This window comes from Hibiscus syriacus, unplaced genomic scaffold (genome assembly GCF_006381635.1).
Source record: "Hibiscus syriacus cultivar Baekdansim isolate YM2019G1 unplaced genomic scaffold, ASM638163v2 tig00110503_pilon, whole genome shotgun sequence".
Classification (NCBI taxonomy): Eukaryota; Viridiplantae; Streptophyta; class Magnoliopsida; order Malvales; family Malvaceae; genus Hibiscus; species Hibiscus syriacus.
In genome coordinates, this window is record NW_024062764.1 from 365614 (window position 1) to 385441 (window position 19828).

At 37.0% G+C, this 19828-nt stretch overlaps 1 protein-coding gene across 1 annotated transcript; it reads left to right on the forward strand.

The window, feature by feature from the left end:
* The first annotated feature begins 1225 nt into the window (after positions 1-1225).
* Positions 1226-10866, forward strand: LOC120129823 (protein transport protein SEC31 homolog B-like). Its single transcript, XM_039147229.1, has 22 exons — positions 1226-1766; positions 2671-2725; positions 2849-2971; positions 3316-3412; positions 3497-3533; positions 3637-3742; positions 3825-3882; positions 4314-4411; positions 4534-4653; positions 4772-4814; positions 6403-6512; positions 6627-6754; positions 6849-7389; positions 7555-7647; positions 7731-7916; positions 7997-8210; positions 8502-8584; positions 8688-8858; positions 9274-9402; positions 9491-9773; positions 10218-10456; positions 10543-10866. Exons 1-22 carry the CDS (start codon positions 1450-1452, stop codon positions 10630-10632), a joined length of 3321 nt encoding a protein of 1106 aa, XP_039003160.1. The 5' UTR covers positions 1226-1449; the 3' UTR covers positions 10633-10866.
* The last annotated feature ends 8962 nt before the right edge of the window (positions 10867-19828 follow it).

Consider the following 19828-nt stretch of genomic DNA (forward strand, 5'->3'; position numbering starts at 1 on the left):
GGGTTCCCCCTCCATGATCTACCTAATGCCTATGTGAGGACTAGGAGATCATTCAGCAGTTTAGTGGAAATTTCATCGATGCTATTTGACACCAGGTTCCTTCAGTTAACTAGTGTCTGATGGCTATGTGAGACAAGATACTAGCAGTGTTTCATTCAGATAATACACGTGAGTTTTAGTGTCATATTTAGAAAATGCGTAGCAGTTACAATTATTAAGGTTAGAGACCCTTTAGAGGTGTACTCATAGCGAGGCTCTTAGTAAAAGATTAAGGAAAGCGTGACACCCCTACTTCAATGATAGAACAATTGAACCCTAAATAGGTAACACTTTATTTAGATCATGCATATACCTACTGCTTAGTATCATGTCTTTAGCATGCTTGTGTTTATGAAACTCATAATGATGCTCTAGATTAGCGATTATACTACTAGGTTTTGTAAGCTCAGCATTTGGATATTTTCTATTCGTAGGTTCGTGGAGCACTGTCACAGTAGGGACTTCCAGTATCTCCTTCAGAGTATTGTACTGTAGCTTTAGTGGGCATATGTATTCATAGGACCTTACTTATATATGTGGTTTATCAACTTTGAGTTTGTATTATTTTGATTTTAGATTATGTGTCACGGAGCTCTGGTTTATAAAATGTTTTATAATTGTTATTTATGTCTTTTATGATACCATTCAGTATATTTGAAATGAAAATAAACATGTTTTGAAAATCAGGGGTCGTCTCGGCAGCCCAATATGACAGTTTAGGCCCATTCGGGTTTAGGATGTTACAAATGGATACAAGTCTAATAAAGAATGTAGAATTTTATGTTATGGATTTCTAAAATTTCAAAAACAAATGAATTTATACAATTTTAGTGGGTGAAAACATATTTTTCAACTATTTTAAAAATAATAATAATTAGAATATTAAATATAATCATTAAAATAATTAAATGATTATGTATGTAATTTATTTTTCAACATTGTTAACATTTGAAGTAAACGCGATAATTATTTAAATATCAGGAGATAAAATGTATTGAAAAATAATTTAGGAGTAGCTTGATAAATATGTATAGTTTAGGGGTAATAATGCATTTAAACCAATTACCAAACAGAAAACATAAATTAAGAAGTACCGCTGAAGTTTTTTTTTGTACGGAGAACCGCTGAAGCTAGAAACCGTAGCAGATCATTTCATAAAATTACCAGTTTACCACTTTCCTCAATCAAACACAATCAGTTAAAATCCAGAAATTCGCCAAAAAGAAACTCACTCCACAGTGTTTCTCCCTCTTTTTGAATCCCAGAATTAGATGTAATCCTTCGAATTCTCACCATTTGAATCCAAATCAACGTATGAGCAGATAATTGTTATCGGTATTAGTTTATTATTCACTGTAGGCATTTTTTTGAGGAGGCTAAAGATTGCCGTGAAGTTTGCTCTTAATAAAAATGGCGTGTATAAAAGGGGTGAATAGATCGGCACAAGTGGCACTAGCGCCGGACGCTCCTTACATGGCGGCCGGGACGATGGCTGGGGCAGTGGATCTTTCCTTTAGCTCATCGGCGAATCTCGAGATCTTCAAGCTTGATTTCCAGAGTGACGATCGCGACCTTCCTTTGGTAGGCGAGTGCCCCACTTCAGAACGATTTAACCGCATCGCTTGGGGCAAGAACGGATCTGGCTCCGATGAATTTTCGCTCGGGCTAATTGCTGGTGGCCTCGTTGATGGCAATATCAATCTTTGGAACCCCTTAAGCCTGATCCGGTATTTTTTTTCTTTCTATAATCTATCCACATAATGTACATAACTGTTGATTTAATCTAGTTCACTCTAATTTTCGATTAAATTGGGCATTTAGTTAAAGAATGGGGCTTTAGATGAAGTTAATTTGGCTCTGTTGCATGTTTTAATTGTGTGGTGTTTGTTTGGATGGGAAAATTGTGACTGCTTCCCATCTACTTGGGATTGTACTGCTCTTATATAATGCTCATTTAAGCATTTCTATACAGATTTCTTTCAACTTTTCACGTCTTGTGTTAATTTGATGCTTTTTATGATTTAAACAAGTGGTTATTCAAACTTTTCGGCTTGTTTTCTCCGAAAACTAGCTTTTGTATGATCTCGTATTGTAATAATGTTCCCATGATTTGTGAGTTCTAGATTACTTATTATAACTAAGTCTGAATTCCTTCTGTAAATTGTTAATGAATTTGCTTTGTTGTGCATCTGGAATAAGTTGGATTGCCTTTTGCAAGTTGCACGCATGATTTGTATAGCAGCTGATGAACACTGAGTGTTTTCTGTTAGTTTATGGTTAGATCATTTCTAAAATAATTTGGTTAATTAGCAAAATATCTTCTTTTGGTTAATTTTTATCATGCTGTATTTTATTGGAGACTAAGAATCAAAAGAAAAAGAACTTCTTTTTCGGAAATATTAATGGTGAACACTATTCTTAGCTGGGACCTTTCTTAGAGAAGATCTAATTCTTTTATCTAGTCATTTATAGTCATGTATTTTTCTAGATAATGGGAATAGGTTACTTTCACATTTTTTTTCCAATTATTAGTATTTATTGCTTTGTATTTCCTTTAGTATTTATTGGTCTTTTCGGACCAATTTGAAACAAGAAGATTATAATTTGGTTTAAACACGGCAATTTCCTCAGCTCTATGTCAAGTGAACATGCTCTTGTTGGACATCTTTCAAGACACAAAGGACCTGTGAGTTTCCTTCTTTTTTTTCTGGAGAATAAAACTTTTACTATTTTGACATATATGATATTTTTCATCTAGCATTTGAAGGTTTCATGGTAAATTTCTTCATTTATCATCCTCATATTTTAGGTTCGTGGTCTTGAGTTCAATGCCATTACTTCAAACTTGCTAGCATCTGGGGCCAATGATGGTGAAATCTGTATCTGGGATTTGTCAGCACCTGCACAACCGTCTCATTTTCCTCCTCTTAAGGTCTGGGACAATCATTTGGAACTTGTTGAATTGTTAAACTCTCTCATCTATCTCTTCAGTGCCCGCCATGACAAAGTACTGCATGACTATTGTCTGTTGATTCTGAGCTGTGTATTGAATTAGGATTAGCAAATTTCATAGTTCATACCATTACTGTTCAAGTAAATTGCCTTTTTCATTCTGCGTAATTGCCATGTCTTCACTGTACCTGTTCCTATTTCTGTTCATGTTCAATGTATGCAATTGGTTAGGTTAGAAATCCCCCCTCCCCCGCGATGTGAAAACAAAAGGATATATATGGTCTAAGGAAGTATCTGACATAGTTTTTTATGGTCATCATGCAGGGTAGTGGTTCTGCTAATCAAGGTGAAATCTCATTTCTGTCTTGGAATAGTAAGGTTCAACATATACTGGCCTCAACTTCTTATAATGGAACAACTGGTGAGGAAATTTATGGACTCTTGATTTATTGTTTGTCATTTAAGTTTAGCTGGGCAGATAATGCATATAATTATAATTTTCCAGTTGTTTGGGACTTGAAGAAGCAAAAACCAGTGATAAGGTAAAGTTCATGTTATCTACCTACTGAAAGTTTTCTTGTTTCCGCATTTTATTTCCATCCTGACCCACCAGATCTTTGACCTTATCCTTTTTTTAATCGACAGTTTTGCAGATTCAGTTAGAAGGCGATGTTCTGTTTTGCAGTGGCATCCTGATATTGCCACTCAACTTGTTGTTGCTTCAGACGAAGATGATTCACCCACTTTAAGGGTAATAATCTTTTTGATGTTGCTTCGAATGTGGATTTCTATTTGCTTGGAATTTGTTAATTTCTGTTATCTTTTGCTAGCAGCTTTGGGATATGCGGAATATAATGTCACCAGTGAAGGAATTTGTAGGGCACACAAAAGGTACCATATTCTTTAGAAGTTGAAGAAACATTGTTAGAACTTGTAGATTTTTGCCTTCTTTACATTGGTGTGTTTGTTTCTGTACTTGATTGGAGAATAATATGCTCTTTCAGCTTAACCTGATACTACACCATATAATATTAGAATATAAGATGTAAATAATTAGCTTCCTTAAATAAGAGTAAAAATAGATCTTTGAGATTGATTTGGTACCCCTTAGTCAAAATGGTAATGGTGAGCCCAGATAATGTTGGGACATTTGAGCGTTAATGGTATAGGTCATTTGCTGTTAATTTTTCTGACAGCTATTTATCTCCCCATTCATTTAGAAGTTTGATGCATTATTTTCTAGGGCTTTTATTGTTGCAAGTTAAATGATAGTTGTATTATTTTAGGTTCATGATAATATTTGATTGCATGTGTTGTTACAGGTGTAATTGCAATGGCATGGTGTACCTCTGACAGCTCTTATTTGGTCACATGTGCCAAAGATAATCGAACTATTTGTTGGGACATGATTACTGGAGAGGTTGGGGAATGACTTAATTACTAATATACTTCCTCACTTCTTCTGGATCTGTATGTTCCTTAACCTTTGATCAAAAGGTTACATTCTGAATTGTGATATTTTATTTTTATTTTGGGGCATAGATTGTCTGTGAATTGCCTGCTGGTACCAACTGGAACTTTGATGTGCACTGGTACCCAAAGATACCTGGAGTGATATCAACATCTTCTTTTGATGGGAAAATTGGCATGTATAACATTGAGGTGTGACCTTGTCCAAGTTATCTTTCCAATCAATTATGTTTTTGTTAAAAAAAAATTCTAAGCAGTTGGGTGTGTTTAGGTTAGTACATGTGTTTAACTTCTCACTTTTATTCTGCAGGGTTGCAACCGATACGGTGTTGGGGAGGTTGATTTTGGTGCAGGTAATTTTTCTAACAGAACCATTCAACTGCTGGAGTTGATTTGGCATCCTTCTATTTGGTTCTACATAACTACCCAGTTTTCAATTTTTGTCATGATTTGACAATGCTATTAGCTTTTGGCAGTATAGGAGAAAGAAATAGGATTGATGACTGCCGATAAAGGCAGACGTGGGCTGCCTCTGCTAGGGATTCGAATAGCGGTGCTGTAGTTGCATAGTGGCCGCTATTTAGTGGTATGGCAACAGTCCGACACCGTAAATCCCGAAATAGCGGTGTGAATTAAAATCACATCAATGGAGGTGGTTAATGGCCACAAAATAGCCAGGTAATGGAGGATAGCGGTAATAACGGAGTGTTATTATTGTTATTACCCATTTTTTTTAATAAAAAACTTACCATCTTGAGAAGCAAAGCACAAAACATAGGGAAGTAAATCAACCGAACAAAAAATGAGTTGAGGAGATAGTGAAAAGGTTAAATTAGTTCTCGATTCTTTCTACATAAATGACAGAAAGCTATTGATAAAAAAGAATAACGGGCAGCAAGCTTCGTGCTTGTTAGTTGTGAGATTCAAATGATTTAGGGAAAGAAAATTGGGACAAAATCTTGGCAAAATTATTGCAGGAGGAACCGAGTGATGCCTTGAATAATAACAGTAGGAGGCAATTTAGGCAAAATTTTAAGGAAATTGAAACAAATATTTGAGGAAACATGTTTGGGATTTTTTAACAAAAAGGAAGCTATCTACAACTATAATTTGGTATTTGGAATGTTGCGAGCATAGCTGGCCATTTGGGTCATGGGTTGGGTGGGTTGGCTAGTGGCTAAAGGGTTGTAGAATGTGTATGGTCATGGGTGGGATTTTTTTTACTTAAATGTGGATTTAGATAATTTTATTATTTTAATTTATTAATTTTTATAATAATTATAATTTAGCGTAACAATTTAAGTTTTAATAATGTATTGAAATATTTTTCACTTTGTATGAGTTTTATTGAATTGATTAATTTTATTATTTTAATTTATTAATTTTTATAATAATTATAATTTAGCGTAACAATTTAAGTTTTAATAATGTATTGAACTATTTTTCACTTTGTGTGTGTGAGTTTTATTAAATTGATTAGGAAGAACTTTTTTAAACTTGAAGAAATGTGAAATTAGATGAAAATTAATTAAACTTGAATGGTTAAATATAGGAGAAATGAGAAAATTGCTTTGTTAATAGAAAATTCATAAATAAAAATGATTTTAATAATTAAAATATATTCATGATAAAAAATGTGTTCTCACGTGAATAAAAATATATATGGGGTCACAAACCACTCAAACTCATTTTCAATGATTTTTTGTAATTATGATTACTATTGTTATGTTTTAACACTGGCTGTAGGAATTTGGAAAAAAAAAATCATGACTACAATGACTGCGATAGAGTCCGTTATGTCCTCCGCAATCTCGATAAAAACGACTGTTAATGCACTTTAAATCCTTGGCCTCTGCTTAATTAGTTTTTACGGTATTGCTTATGAGGTTAAATGTACTTCCATTTTGCTTTCTCTTTTTAATTATTTAAATGACTATGCAGTGTCTTTGAGAGCTCCAAAATGGTATAAACGTCCCGTTGGGGCATCTTTTGGCTTTGGAGGAAAAGTTGTCTCATTTCGCCATCAGATAGGTACTTCTCCATCATCTGAGGTAAATATATCAGCAAGCTTTGTTAAAACGTAACAACAGTAGTAATTGGAATTTGAATGCCAATGATATTCTTCCTTCTCTTTGGGGTCTTATGGTCCTGTATACTTTGTTCAGGTTTTTGTGCACAACATAGCAGCCGAAGAAAATCTGGCTAGTCGTTCATCAGAATTTGAATCTGCAATCCAAAATGGGGAAAGGTCTTTGCTAAGGGCTCTATGTGAAAAGAAATCCGAAGAGTCTGAGTATGTCATACTAAGAAATTATAATTCTTTTTTCTTGTCTTTTTTCAAGTAATTTATTTTACTTCTACCATGATACATTGGGAATTCTGTGCAGATCTCAGCAGGATCAAGATACGTGGGGCTTCTTAAAGGTGATGTTTGAAGATGATGGGACCGCTAGGACGAAGTTGCTCATGCATCTAGGTTTTAGCCCACCTGCAGAAGAAAAAGATACTGTACAAGACGACCTCCCTCAGAATGTAAATGATATTACCCTTGAGGAAAAAGTGGGCCATGAGAAAGAACCTACCCTATTTGCTGCTGATAACGGGGAGGATTTCTTCAACAATCTTCCAAGTCCCAAAGCTGATACACCAGTTGCAACTTCTGATAATAATTTTCATGTTGAGAGCACAGTTCATAGGGCAGATCTAACACCTCAGGAATCATATGGGCCGGAGGAAAGTTCAGATCCATCATTTGATGATGCTGTTCAGCGTGCTTTGGTGGTGGGTGACTATAAGGGAGCAGTTGCACAATGCATTGCAGCCAAGAAGATGGCTGATGCATTAGTTATTGCTCATGTTGCTGGTGCTTCCTTGTGGGAGAGCACACGTGATCAGTTTCTTAAGATGAGTCATTCCCCACACCTGAAGGTGAATTGAACTCTTATATTTGTCTACCCCTAAATGATTAGTTTTCATGGAAAAGGAATTTGAGATAGTAATTATTTCCATGGTTTGCATTTCTCATTGGTTGCAAGATTTACTGATTGGTTTTGTTGAGGGAAATTATGTGTTAATTATGTTCTTTATCTTTAGGTTGTCTCTGCAATGGTGAAAAATGATCTCATGAGTCTTGTCAATGGGAGGCCTTTGAAACTATGGAAAGAAACACTGGCACTCCTCTGTACAGTAAGTTTGATTTTGGAAGTAATTTTAGATTTAGAGTGCTCTAGCAGCAAATAATTTATGGAATTATCATATTTGTTGAGCAGTTTGCCCAAAGAGAGGAATGGACTATATCTTGTGATACGCTTGCTTCCAAACTAATGGCTTCTGGTAATACTCTGGCAGCAACTCTCTGTTATATATGTGCGGGAAATATTGATAAAACAGTGGAGATTTGGGCAAGGTGCCTGACAACTGAACATGATGGGAAATCTTATGTTGATCTTCTCCAGGTAAGTCGGCAATTCGTAGAAACACATTTCAAGCGTAAGCTGTCTGGCCAGAAATCCGACAATAGATGTTTGTTTTCTAGGATTTGATGGAAAAGACCATTCTCCTTGCTTTGGCAACTGGCCAGAAGAGATATAGTGCATCGCTGTGCAAGCTTGTTGAGAAATATGCTGAAATTTTGGCTAGTCAAGGGCTTCTAACGACAGCAATGGAGTACTTGAAACTTTTGAAGTCTGATGAACTGTCACCTGAGCTTGTGATCTTAAAAGATCGTATTGCACTTTCAACAGAACATGGTATGTTCTTAGGACATTTTATGCGGGCTGTAGATTTGTTACATATTGCTTTTTGAATTTGGTAGAAAATGTTCTCAGCTCATGTAATTAGAATTTCTAAACCTGTGATGCTCTGATAACATTTTCTGGTGTCAGTTTCTTGGGTATTTTACAGCTGTTCTTCTCACACAATATTTACAAAGACTAACATGAAATTAGGTTACTTAAGTCTCAGCTATGTTTTCTGCTTCGCAATATGTACTTGTTGAGGATGTACTCTTTTTATTTATTATTTATTTGTTTATTTTACAGAGAAGGAAACTAAATCTATGGTTTTTGATAGCTCTCATCTAGCAAGTGGATCGGTCTTTGAACCTACACCACAGATATATCCGGTGCTTTGTCTTTGAATTTATTTTATTATTGTCTATTGAATGGTCCTTGATAATTGTTGTGATGTTGTGAATGACTACTTTTTGCCTTTTTGTAATTGCATAGGAGTCGGCTACATCACAAATTCAGCCAGGTATTCCAAGTAGTGCTTATGATGAAAATTATCAGCGTTCTTTCTCTCAGTATGGAGGATATGCACCACCTCCCTCATATCAACCTCAACCACTGGCGACTGTAAATACTTTTGTTCCAACCCAAGCTCCTCATGGTTCACAGGTATGCTGGAATGGGTTTCTTTCTGTGCATAGCAGTCTATTTGATGGTAGATTTTAGTGATGGAAATCATAGAATAATATTTTTCTTCTGATTTTACTGTTAATCTGTCATGCTATCTTAAAGCCTAGAACAATTTGGTTCAAGTAATATCTTAATGATGACGGTCTGGTCAGTTTATGACTAGCATGAGACTGCTATAAGTGGGGGTCTTTAGGTTTGCAATTAATCTGTGTTAACTTAGCATTTTTGAACTGTACAAACAGCCTTCTATTGTTGCTAGCCATAAAACCCAGTATTGATGAGAGAAAATTGAACAATCTTTCTAATTTTTCTAGCTTTTTAGTTTCTTATACGCATGATGTTTTCATTTATATATCAGTTTGATGCTTGACTAAATATTTTTTTTTCCTTACAGGCAAATTTCGCACCGTCCCCTGGCACCACTCAGCCTGCTGTTAAACCCTTTGTTCCTACAAATCCTCCTGGTCTAAGAAATGCAGATAAATACCAGCAGCCAACTACCTTGGGTTCCCATTTATATCCTGTCTGTATAGCTGCACAGCTAATTCATGTTCAATGCCATGGTTTTCTTCTATTTCTGGTATACTAAATGATTTTTGCATGCCTTTCAGGGTGGTGCCAACCCTACTTATCCTGCACCCCAGGGAACCGTTTCACCTGCACCTGTCCCATCACAAATTGGATCAGTTCCTCGCCCCCAAATGCCCCAATTCGTAGCTCCCACCCCAACACCTAGGGGATTTATGCCAGTGACTGACACATCCGTTGTTCAAAGGCCTGGGATGACCCCGGTGCAATCCGGCAACCCTACACAGTCGACATCAATACAACCAGCTGCAGCACCTGCTGCACCCCCACCAACTGTGCAGACTGCTGACACTTCAAATGTACCTGGTAAGTGCTAGTTTCTTGGCTTCAAATAATGTTACTATGTCCTACCTGTTTATTGGATTTTGGAGTTTCTAACCGGCCCAATGATATGTCCGACCTTCTTGGATTATTCCAGAATGAGGATTTACTTTCCGAAAATTTGATTAATGTTTTTACATCATCACCGTTTACAAGAATATTTGCAAAACAAAATGCATTGTTTTAAAAATGATGATTATGGAAATCTTACTGTTCTTTATGCCAGTTATTTATCCTTTTTAGTTCCACATGAATGAGGCTGAAGGTATACTGCATCGCATCGTAATGTCCCAAATAAAGATCAATCAAATGTGTGCTTGTTTCCAAAATAATATCTATTGATGCATTTCTGCAAATTAATAGACGAAGAAATATAGATGTTTTGTATATAATAATGTTTGCAATGACTTTACCTTGTTTGGTTTTCAGCCCACCTGAAACCCGTAATCACGACCTTAACTAAACTTTTCAACGAGACCTCTCAAGCACTGGGAGGATTACGTGCAAACCCAGCTAAGAGGCGTGAAATAGAAGACAATTCAAAGAAAATGGGTGCCTTATTTGCCAAGCTCAACGGTGGAGACATTTCAAAAAATGCTTCTGATAAGCTTATTCAGCTCTGCCAGGCATTGGACAACAATGATTTCGGTACAGCACTACAAATCCAGGTACGGTTGGGGAAGAGCGTTGAATATAATAATGTTTTGCCTTGAACTCATGATGCAACGTTATTTTACCTGTGTTTCTGGAACAGGTTCTTCTCACTACGAACGAGTGGGATGAATGCAACTTTTGGCTTGCAACCCTGAAACGGATGATTAAGACTAGGCAGAACGTAAGGTAAGTCAAGAATCGAAAAGGCCTCCGAGAATGTTGTCATTTTTGCTCGAATACTTTTGGGGCAATGGTAGTGATAGATAAACAAACTGCAGGATACACACACACTCATATATTGGTTTTTTTCTGCTCTCATTACATAAACCTGATAGTGATAGATAATTGACTTTCGCCGTTTCACATTAATACTCCTTTTGAAAGCAAAGCAGGTTATTGGAAATACATTTCAGGACTTTATGTTTGATTGTTTTCCCTCCAGAAAGTAGACTTGGCATTCTATATTAGTAATTAGGAAAAAGTACCAGTTTAATCTATATAACAAATTAATTATTAATTTTTTCGGTTTTTATAAAATGTAATTTTCAAATTATGAAAATTGAAAGTGAACACAGAAACTTCTCAAATTTTATATAAAGAAGAGAATTATTCTCTTCAGTTGATCTAAAATTTAATTTAAAATATAAAATTTTGACTCGTGCTTGATACTTAATAGAAGCAAGGGTATGTTTGTTACATTGAAAAAAAAAACGTTTTATAATGTTTGGAGTGAAACAAACGTTTTACAGTGTTTGGGAGAAGTATTCGTTAATTGATAATTTTTTAAAAATTATTTATAATAAATATCAAATATAATAAAAGATGTTTAATATAAAAATTTAATATTATTATTTTTAAAATATTATAATAATTTATTGAATATTATTTATGTTAACATTTTATTAAAATATTATTTCTAAAAATTTATAAACAAAAATATTAAAATTAGTATATTTTATTGAAATAAAAATGTTATACTATGTTTTTTAAATTATTAATAAACATATTTTCGGTATTTTTATTAAAATATTATTAGATAAACATATTAATATTAAATACGTAAATAATATTATTCATTGGTAATATTAAATAACATTTCTTTTATGAAAGTAGTTGTCGCAACCGTCTTTCGGTTGAGCCCCGGAATTGGGCTTCGACTTGAAAAATGTGGATTGGAGTCGCCACCGACCATGTTAAAACGAATTTAGGTGGGTCGGACACCATCTTACCTGATCTGCGCTTTTCCAGAAATTTGTCGGGTTCGGGAGTCGGTTACGGTCAAGGAAGGATTAGCACCCCTGAACCGCCCTTTCGGTACCAATTAATTTTTAGGTTGTCGTTAAATGCGAAAATTAGAAAATTTAAATTGAAATTAAAGAACTCGATTCGAATTGCTCACCTTTGATCGATTGAGATTATTACTGACAAAGACAAAAGAATATTAGATAGAAAAACAAATCAATAAAAATAAAAAAATGAAGAAAAATTAAATAAACGAAAAAAAAAATTATTTTAAAGGTAATAAAATGGAAACGATACGAAGTGAAAATAGATAATGATAATTAAAAAACATGATGGTAATAAAATAAAATAAGAATTCAGGGGTCAAATTGCAAAAAAAATGTAACATATAAATGGGGACCGAATTGAGTCAATTGAAAAATCAGTGGCCAAATTGCATACGGTGACTGAAACGAATTGCGCTTCAAACCTTGGGGGACGGCGGAAAGAATTAAAGAATCTTATATTTGCATAATGGTCCCTGCTATATATATATACAAACCAGCTGAATTTCATTTCATTTCCTTCATTCTCTACCCAAAGAGAGAACCATCTGTTCTCTCAACTCTCTCTAACCCGGCCAAGGTTCGGCCGCCACCGCCGATGGTCAACCGCCGCTCCGGCCGCCGCCTCTGGCTGCCGGAAAAGATAAAATGCTCCTCACACGTTCCTCTCAAACCCGTGAACCCAGAACCGACCTCTAAATCCCCGAAACAAGCCCCAGTAAACGTAGATCTAAAAAAACACTTTCGGCTTTTTACCCTCTCCGGTGACCGCTCGCTTCTCCGACGACGCTCCGGGTGGCTTTCGGTATCCTTCCACGCAACAAAGTTTTGGCCTTTGTTATTTTTACCTTAGGATTCGAAAGTCTCCGCCCTTTTGGGTTTTTTTGTACTGTGTTTGGCTTCTGACTTTGTTGTTTCGTGATTTACTTTCTTGTGATAATGACTCTCTGGTTTACTATTGGCCGTTTGTGGGTCTGTGGTAGCTTGGTAATGGTTGATTGTTGTTTTTTCTGATCTGTTGAGATGGGTTTCTCTTTCGTTGGTTCTGTCTCTTGTTGTGTGGCTCGATTTTACTGTGTGTTCTGTTCTACTGTTGAAGTGGTTCGTCCTCCCCCTGTGTACTCTTGGCCATGGGTTTTTATAACCCCCCACCGGTCATTGGTCTGTTCCGAAATACGGGGCTCTCGTGGCCGTTGAGGCCGGACACCCCGGGATGGGTCAGTCCCGGGAATCTCGGCCGGAAAATCTGACCGTTTGGGTGACGTGCTTGACTCCCTGAATCCCTTGTGCGGCGCCTGTTGACATGCGTGCCTAGGGTTCTCAGACCATACCTTTGCTGGGCTGGTTCAGGCCCGTTCTGACTTATTTGGACCTCGTTTTGGACCTGAAACAAAACCAAAACAAGTTAAAAAATGAAAAAATAATAATAATAATAATAATAATAATAAATAATAATAATATATATATACATAAATATTTTCAAAAACATATAATATATAAATTTTCAAAAATGTTTTTTTTCTTAAACTATATAATATACGAATGTTTTCAACATGTTTTCAAAAATATTATATAAGTTTTCAAAAACGTTTTAAAAACTATATAATATATAAATGTTTTCAAAATGTTTTCAAAACTATAATATATGTGTTTTCAAAAATGTTTTCAAAAATTATATATATAATTTTTCAAAATGATTTTAAAAATTATATATTATATATATTTTTTAAAACGTTTTTTTTTTTAAACTATACATTATATAGTTTTAAAAACTATTAAAAACAATATATTATGTATGTAGTTTTAAAATATGTATATATATATATAAATATGTATGTATGTACATATAAAGGAAAAAAAATATGTCGATGAAAATTAGTGTCTACAGCTGCCCCTCTTTGTCCTTTTTCGTGGAACGAAAAATAGGACAAAGATAAAAAGACACAAATTTTCGTTCTGCGGAGTTGAAAAATAACTCCCTGTCGTCTTGGGTTGCGGATGGCTCCTCCGTCGCGAAGTCGAGTCCATCTCGAAATGATATAGAATTGAAGCCGCCGTTCGGGATTTGAATCGGGATGTGGCTTCTTGTTGTAGTCCGCCTCGATCTTTTCTCGGTTTAAAGATCTGGGTTGGAAAATTCGACTTGAAAGTAGTTTCTTGACTCCACCCTGTGGTTGATAAGCCCTCGAGCTGAATAAAATCGAACCTCGAAGGTCTTCGTTGACAAATAGCTTTTCTCGTCTTAAGCTATACTGCCGGAGAAACGGTTGATTGTCACTAAGTCACGGCTGACCCATGTCTTCTTCTCGATTTGAAAACCTTAATTGCAGCCGAACAGTAGTGATTGAGGTATCGTCGAGCTGAATAGAGTCGAACTCGACAATTTTATTGACAAATAACCTTTCTTGCCATGATAAATGATATGACTTCGAAGTTGAGTGTAATCGAACTCGGGAGTCTTTGGCAGATAGCCCTTCTTGACTTAAGCTATTCTGCAAATGATGTGCCTTGGAGCTGAGCGTAGTCGAACTCAAAGGTCTTTGCTAACAGATAACCCTTCTAGCCTTGAGTTATGCTGTAAATGTTATGCCCTTGAAGCTGAGTGTAATCGAACTTGGGGGTCTTTGGCAGATAGCCCTTCTCGACCTAAGCTATTCTGCAAATGATGTGCCTTGGAGCTGAGCGTAGTCGAACTCGAAGGTCTTGGTGGTCACAGATAACCCTTCTAGCCTTGAGTTATGCTGTAAATGATGTGCCCTCGAAGCTGAGTGTAATCGAACTCGGGGGTCTTTGGCAGATAGCCCTTCTCGACTTAAGCTATTCTGCTAATGATATGCCTTGGAGCTGAGCGTAGTCGAACTCGAAGGTCTTGGTGGTCACAGATAACCCTTCTAGCCTTGAGTTATGCTGTAAATGATGTGCCCTCGAAGCTGAGTGTAATCGAACTCGGGGGTCTTTGGCAGATAGCCCTTCTCGACTTAAGCTATTCTGCCAATGATATGCCTTGGAGCTGAGCGTAGTCGAACTCGAAGGTCTTGGTGGTCACAGATAACCCTTCTAGCCTTGAGTTATGCTGTAAATGATGTGCCCTCGAAGCTGAGTGTAATCGAACTCGGGGGTCTTTGGCAGATAGCCCTTCTCGACTTAAGCTATTCTGCAAATGATGTGCCTTGGAGCTGAGCGTAGTCGAACTCGAAGGTCTTGGTGGCAGATAGCCCTTCTGGCCTTGAGCTAAGCTGCAAATAGTTTGTTAAAAATGACTTCCCTTTACGGGTCGAAAAACGGTCATGATTCTTCCGGTGGTTCCCCTAAGCTGGTCTGGGAAAACCTACTGATAAATTCTGACAGCCGGATATCTTCCGTCGTGGAATTGAAATCTGGCTTGAAAGTGTTAACTGAAAACATGTTGCTCCTGGTGAATTTGAACCGAACTAGATTTGATCTGAATTGGTTCTCGAACCCATCTGAGATCTGTAGTTATGTAAAGTCGCTTGAGGTGTAGCTTCTTGCTGCTGAGTTACACCCTCGTCCTTTAAAGGTGCTTGCAAGTCGAGTAACCTTCATCCTGAAGTCGAAGCTTGACTCTGACAGCTGCAAAATTTTGTATGCTAAAATGATGAATGTGATGCCCCTAAGTATGTCTAAGATGCATGCAACATGAATAAATTATGTGTTATTTCTTGGATGGAGTCTCGTGCTTTGCCTGCCAATCTGGTCCATGGAATCGATCGTGCCCCATTTGCTTCTCGAGCTTGGGCTTTACAGACATTTCATATCTGAGATTGTTCTGTTTGAAAACGTTTTTCTCCTTTTTCTTGTTTCAGGAGAGAGAAATGTAAAGTATTGTTCGCAATTGAATCAAATTGTAAATGTGAGTTCAAAAAATATCAAAGGAATCAAGAGCTCTTTTAATGCTTTCAGAGTTACAAATCTTTGACAAATGTTCAAAGGGACAAGTCGGCTTTAGGTTGGCCTCCTTTCTAAGGTTTTTTGGTAAAAATGTCATTTTTTAAATATCGCCACATGCTGTGGCACTTTAATTGGGTGCGGACAAAATGACGCAACTAGCATGATCAATTACTAGACCTTTTATCTCAGTCCTCTGAAATTTTTCATTTGTTCAAGCTTTGTAAGCTCTTCCAACAAAGGCAGTGCAAAAAATATCGGTCTAAAAATGAAATTCTTGAGTGCTTGTGTGTAGTCAACTATAACAGGTGTTCCTTAACTCCCTTAGTCCATTTTACCGAAAAATTTCTTGCTTAGATAAATTTGATTTAATTTGGCGTTATCTGACTAGCTGAATCCATAAAGCCGGGGTGTTTAACCAATTGCTTTAGAGGGACAGCTTAATATTATAATCACAGTTATCAAGTTAACTGAAGGGTTCATCTCATCACAGAGTTTTCAGCCTGACAAGAGCAGTGGAGCAAACACCGAATTGCCAAGTGTCCGAGCAATGTCATGGTTTGAACGTAATCTACTCATAAGGCCAGGGCTTTCAAGTTTCCTCTATAACCAATTGCCTTAGCGGAATAGCTCAGTTTTTACAGATTTAATTTCCCAAGATTGTCAAGAAGAACCTGTTATAGCCTAGGTGTTTTTGAAAGTCAAGGAATCTCATCTTTAGAGTTCAATTTTCAAGCAACTGACCTAAACTGGATTCACCTACTCGACTCTTTCATTTGTAAAGATCATCATCGTCATTGAACGTCTTAAATAACAAACATAGTAATTGTCGTATGCAAATGATGCCCCATGTTGTCCGCACCTTATGAAAGGAAAAGGGTATATTGGTTAATTACAAGAGCGGGGTATGGTGTTTGAGGGTATATTCTGGATAAGGTCAAAGTCCTTGTTATTAAATCATGTTACTTCGTCAAAGATTCATAACTTTGAATCGTTTACAGAGTTTCTTAATTCAAATGATATGCAAAGAATTACAAATTTGCAAATATGATCCATTGCTTAACATCTTTTAAAGTAACATAAATTTGATTAAAACGTTCTTACAAAAACTTTGAGAAAAAAAAATGGAAGAAAAACAAAGTCAAACAGAATGCCTCAAATGATGAAATGATATTCCTCACTTGGATGCCCCCAAATTGTTGAAGTCGATCCAGTTCTGGTTACGCATCTTTTGTACGACCCTCTTAAATGCGTAACAGTTCTCAATTGTATGCCCTGGGACTCCGCCGTGATATTCACAATACGCATTCTCGTCATACCACTTGGGGTATGGGGGCTTCATGGGTTCTACTGGATATGGTGACACCACATGGGTGTCAAGAAGTTGCTGGTAAAGCTCTTTGTAGGTCATGGGAATAGGGTCGAAATGTTCCCTTTCCCTCCTGGACTCTTGTTTAGAAGTACCTAACGGTACAGCCGCAGTTGATTTTGGGCTGGAGATTGTAACACCTTTGCTGGAGTGTTTGATGTTGTTAACCTCTCCATCCCTCTCCCTCATAGGAGGCTTCTTACTGGCTTCCCCATCCTTAATCTTGCCTTGCTTTATGGCCGACTCAATCATTTCTCCGGCCATAACCAAGTCTGAAAAGCTTCCTGACGTGATCGCCACCAGGTGCCCGAAGTATGGAGCCTTCAGAGTCTGCACGAAAAGTTTTCGGGTTTCCTTTTCATCCAACGGTGGATGAACTTGCACAGCCAAGTCCCTCCATTTTTGTGCGTACTGCCTGAAACTCTCGTTATGCTTCTTTTCCATGTTTTGTAGCATAACTCGATCTGGCCTTATATCATTGTTATGCTTGTATTGTTCCAGAAATGACTTGGCCAGGTCCTTCCAGGTCTTGATATTTGATCGGCTGAGCTGGTTGTACCACCGAATGGCTGAGCCCGACAGACTATCCTGAAAACAGTGGATCAGGAGTTGGTCATTTCCTCCATATCCTGTCATCTTTCGGCAGAACATGGTGATGTGAGCGGATGGGCAACTATTCCCGTCAAACTTCTCGAATTCTGGGGACTTAAATTTCGGGGGAAGAACCAAGTCCGGGACTAGACTAAGTTCCGTTGCATCGATTTCATGGTAGTCACGGTCTCCTTTGACTATATTCATTTGGTCTTCCAATTGTTTGATTTTTTTCTCCATCTTCTTCGCTTTGTCCTCTTCATCCAAATCCGGTACATGGTAATAACCCGGATTGTTCTTAAGGTTAAATACAGAGGACGAGGGTTTTGCTTTTGCAGCAGATGAGTCCCCTCGAAGTTCTGGTAGGATTTCAGGTGAGATAACCACTTGCGGGGTAGGTTGTATAGTTACCCCTTCCGGTGAACCTGCCCCGGGCGCACTGGTCTGTTGTAGGCCAACTAACTTGGCAACGATCTGATCAACCAAGGACTCTTGGTTCTTTGTGATTGTTTCCAGAGTATTTCGACTGTTCTGGTTTATCTTGTCCTCTAACTCCTTCTGTAGTTTTAACATATTCTCCTCGATTTGTGTAATTCTGGCTTCCATCCTCTTCTTTTTCAAACGAGTGTTATGTGGATGGGGTGTGTCCAGTACTTGAGGCGGTGTATCCAGTATTTACTCCTTTTGATGAGACATGTATATATTAGTTAATGTGAATGCAAACAAAATGCACAAAAAATAAGAAATGCAAAATGTCTAAATATGTGATGCATGAAATGTCTGAGGCATTGAACCAAAAAATGTGCCTGTTATTCTGAATAACCCCTATTGGTGACAAAAGTGTTACGTCTGAAGAGACAAAAAACTCTTTTTGATGGTACGAATCCTGTACAGCTTCTGACAGGTTGTTTCGTCTTTTTCACTAGTTGAATATCCTGCCGAACCATTTCGGCTCCTTTGGCTAAAATGTGCAAATAATGAGATGCTTGCCCCCAAAAGGTCTCGAAGGACTGCATCTCCGGCTCTCACTATCTGCCGAGCTTGTTTCTAAAAATGCCATTGGAGCAAGAGAAACTATCCAAAGCTTGCTTCTTGAATTCATCAGTAATGGCATCCCGCTCAGTTAGGGTTTCACCATCTTGTTCTTGTAGTTTTTTTAAAAGGAGCGACCGGGTCAGTGACCTTTTCCTCGTATTGCCCCTGCAACTTTGCCTTTGAGTATTCTCTGACCACGGCTGGACTTCTGAGCTTTTTATCTCTTTGTATTGTAACCCCTTTGTCCATTAATGTTGATTATTCATGCTTAACAAACACATTTTTGGTGGATCAACACCTCGTTTTAAATGATGCGAATGATGAAAATAAAATAAAAGAAAACAAAAATAAAAAGAGTTAGTGAGGTAAATCAAAACAAAAATGAAAAAATCCTACCCCACATGATATCTACCCCACATGCTTTAATTCCTACCCGGACATGATCTCTATCCCGCATGCTAATTTCAAACAAATCCTAACCGCATATTTGTCTAGTTCGCATGCTTTTGAGCTGAAAATAAAGTAGGAAGTAAAACATCCTAGGGTTTGGAATGAGGTTTCGGGGTGGGCTCTAATTCCCTGTACTCTCCCGGTTTAGGTTCTAAAAAGGTACTCGAGTTCTCCTTGCCGGTGCCCCCTTGGGCTTGCCAGACCCTTAGTCCTAAGCTCATTACAAGCTTGTGTGGACTAAGTTAAACTCGAGAGGACACATTCCCTTATGCCCATACGGTGAATAAATTCACACGAAGACATAAGGTATATGAATCCCGAAGGCTACTTGCTAGGCATATGCGGTGAATAAATTCACACGAATGCGTCGCTTTCACCCCCACTTAAAAGGGTTCGGAGCTCGGGTTTAGAGCTTAGAGATGACAATTTTGAAAAAATCTGAAATCATTAAAAAACATCAGTACAACTATTTATTTGAAACAAAATAATCAAAGGTAAATAATTGGAATCGAATAGATAAATTAAAATTTAAATTTACAATTTTCGCATAAAAAGACAACGGAAAATTAATTCTGGCCTGACTCACTTACCTGTCCCCAGCGGATCAGGTTGTACATATATTATAGTTTTGAAAACATTTTGAAAACATTTATATATTATATAGTTTTTAAAACGTTTTTTTTTTAAACTATACATTATATAGTTTTAAAAACTATTAAAAACAATATATTATGTATGTAGTTTTAAAA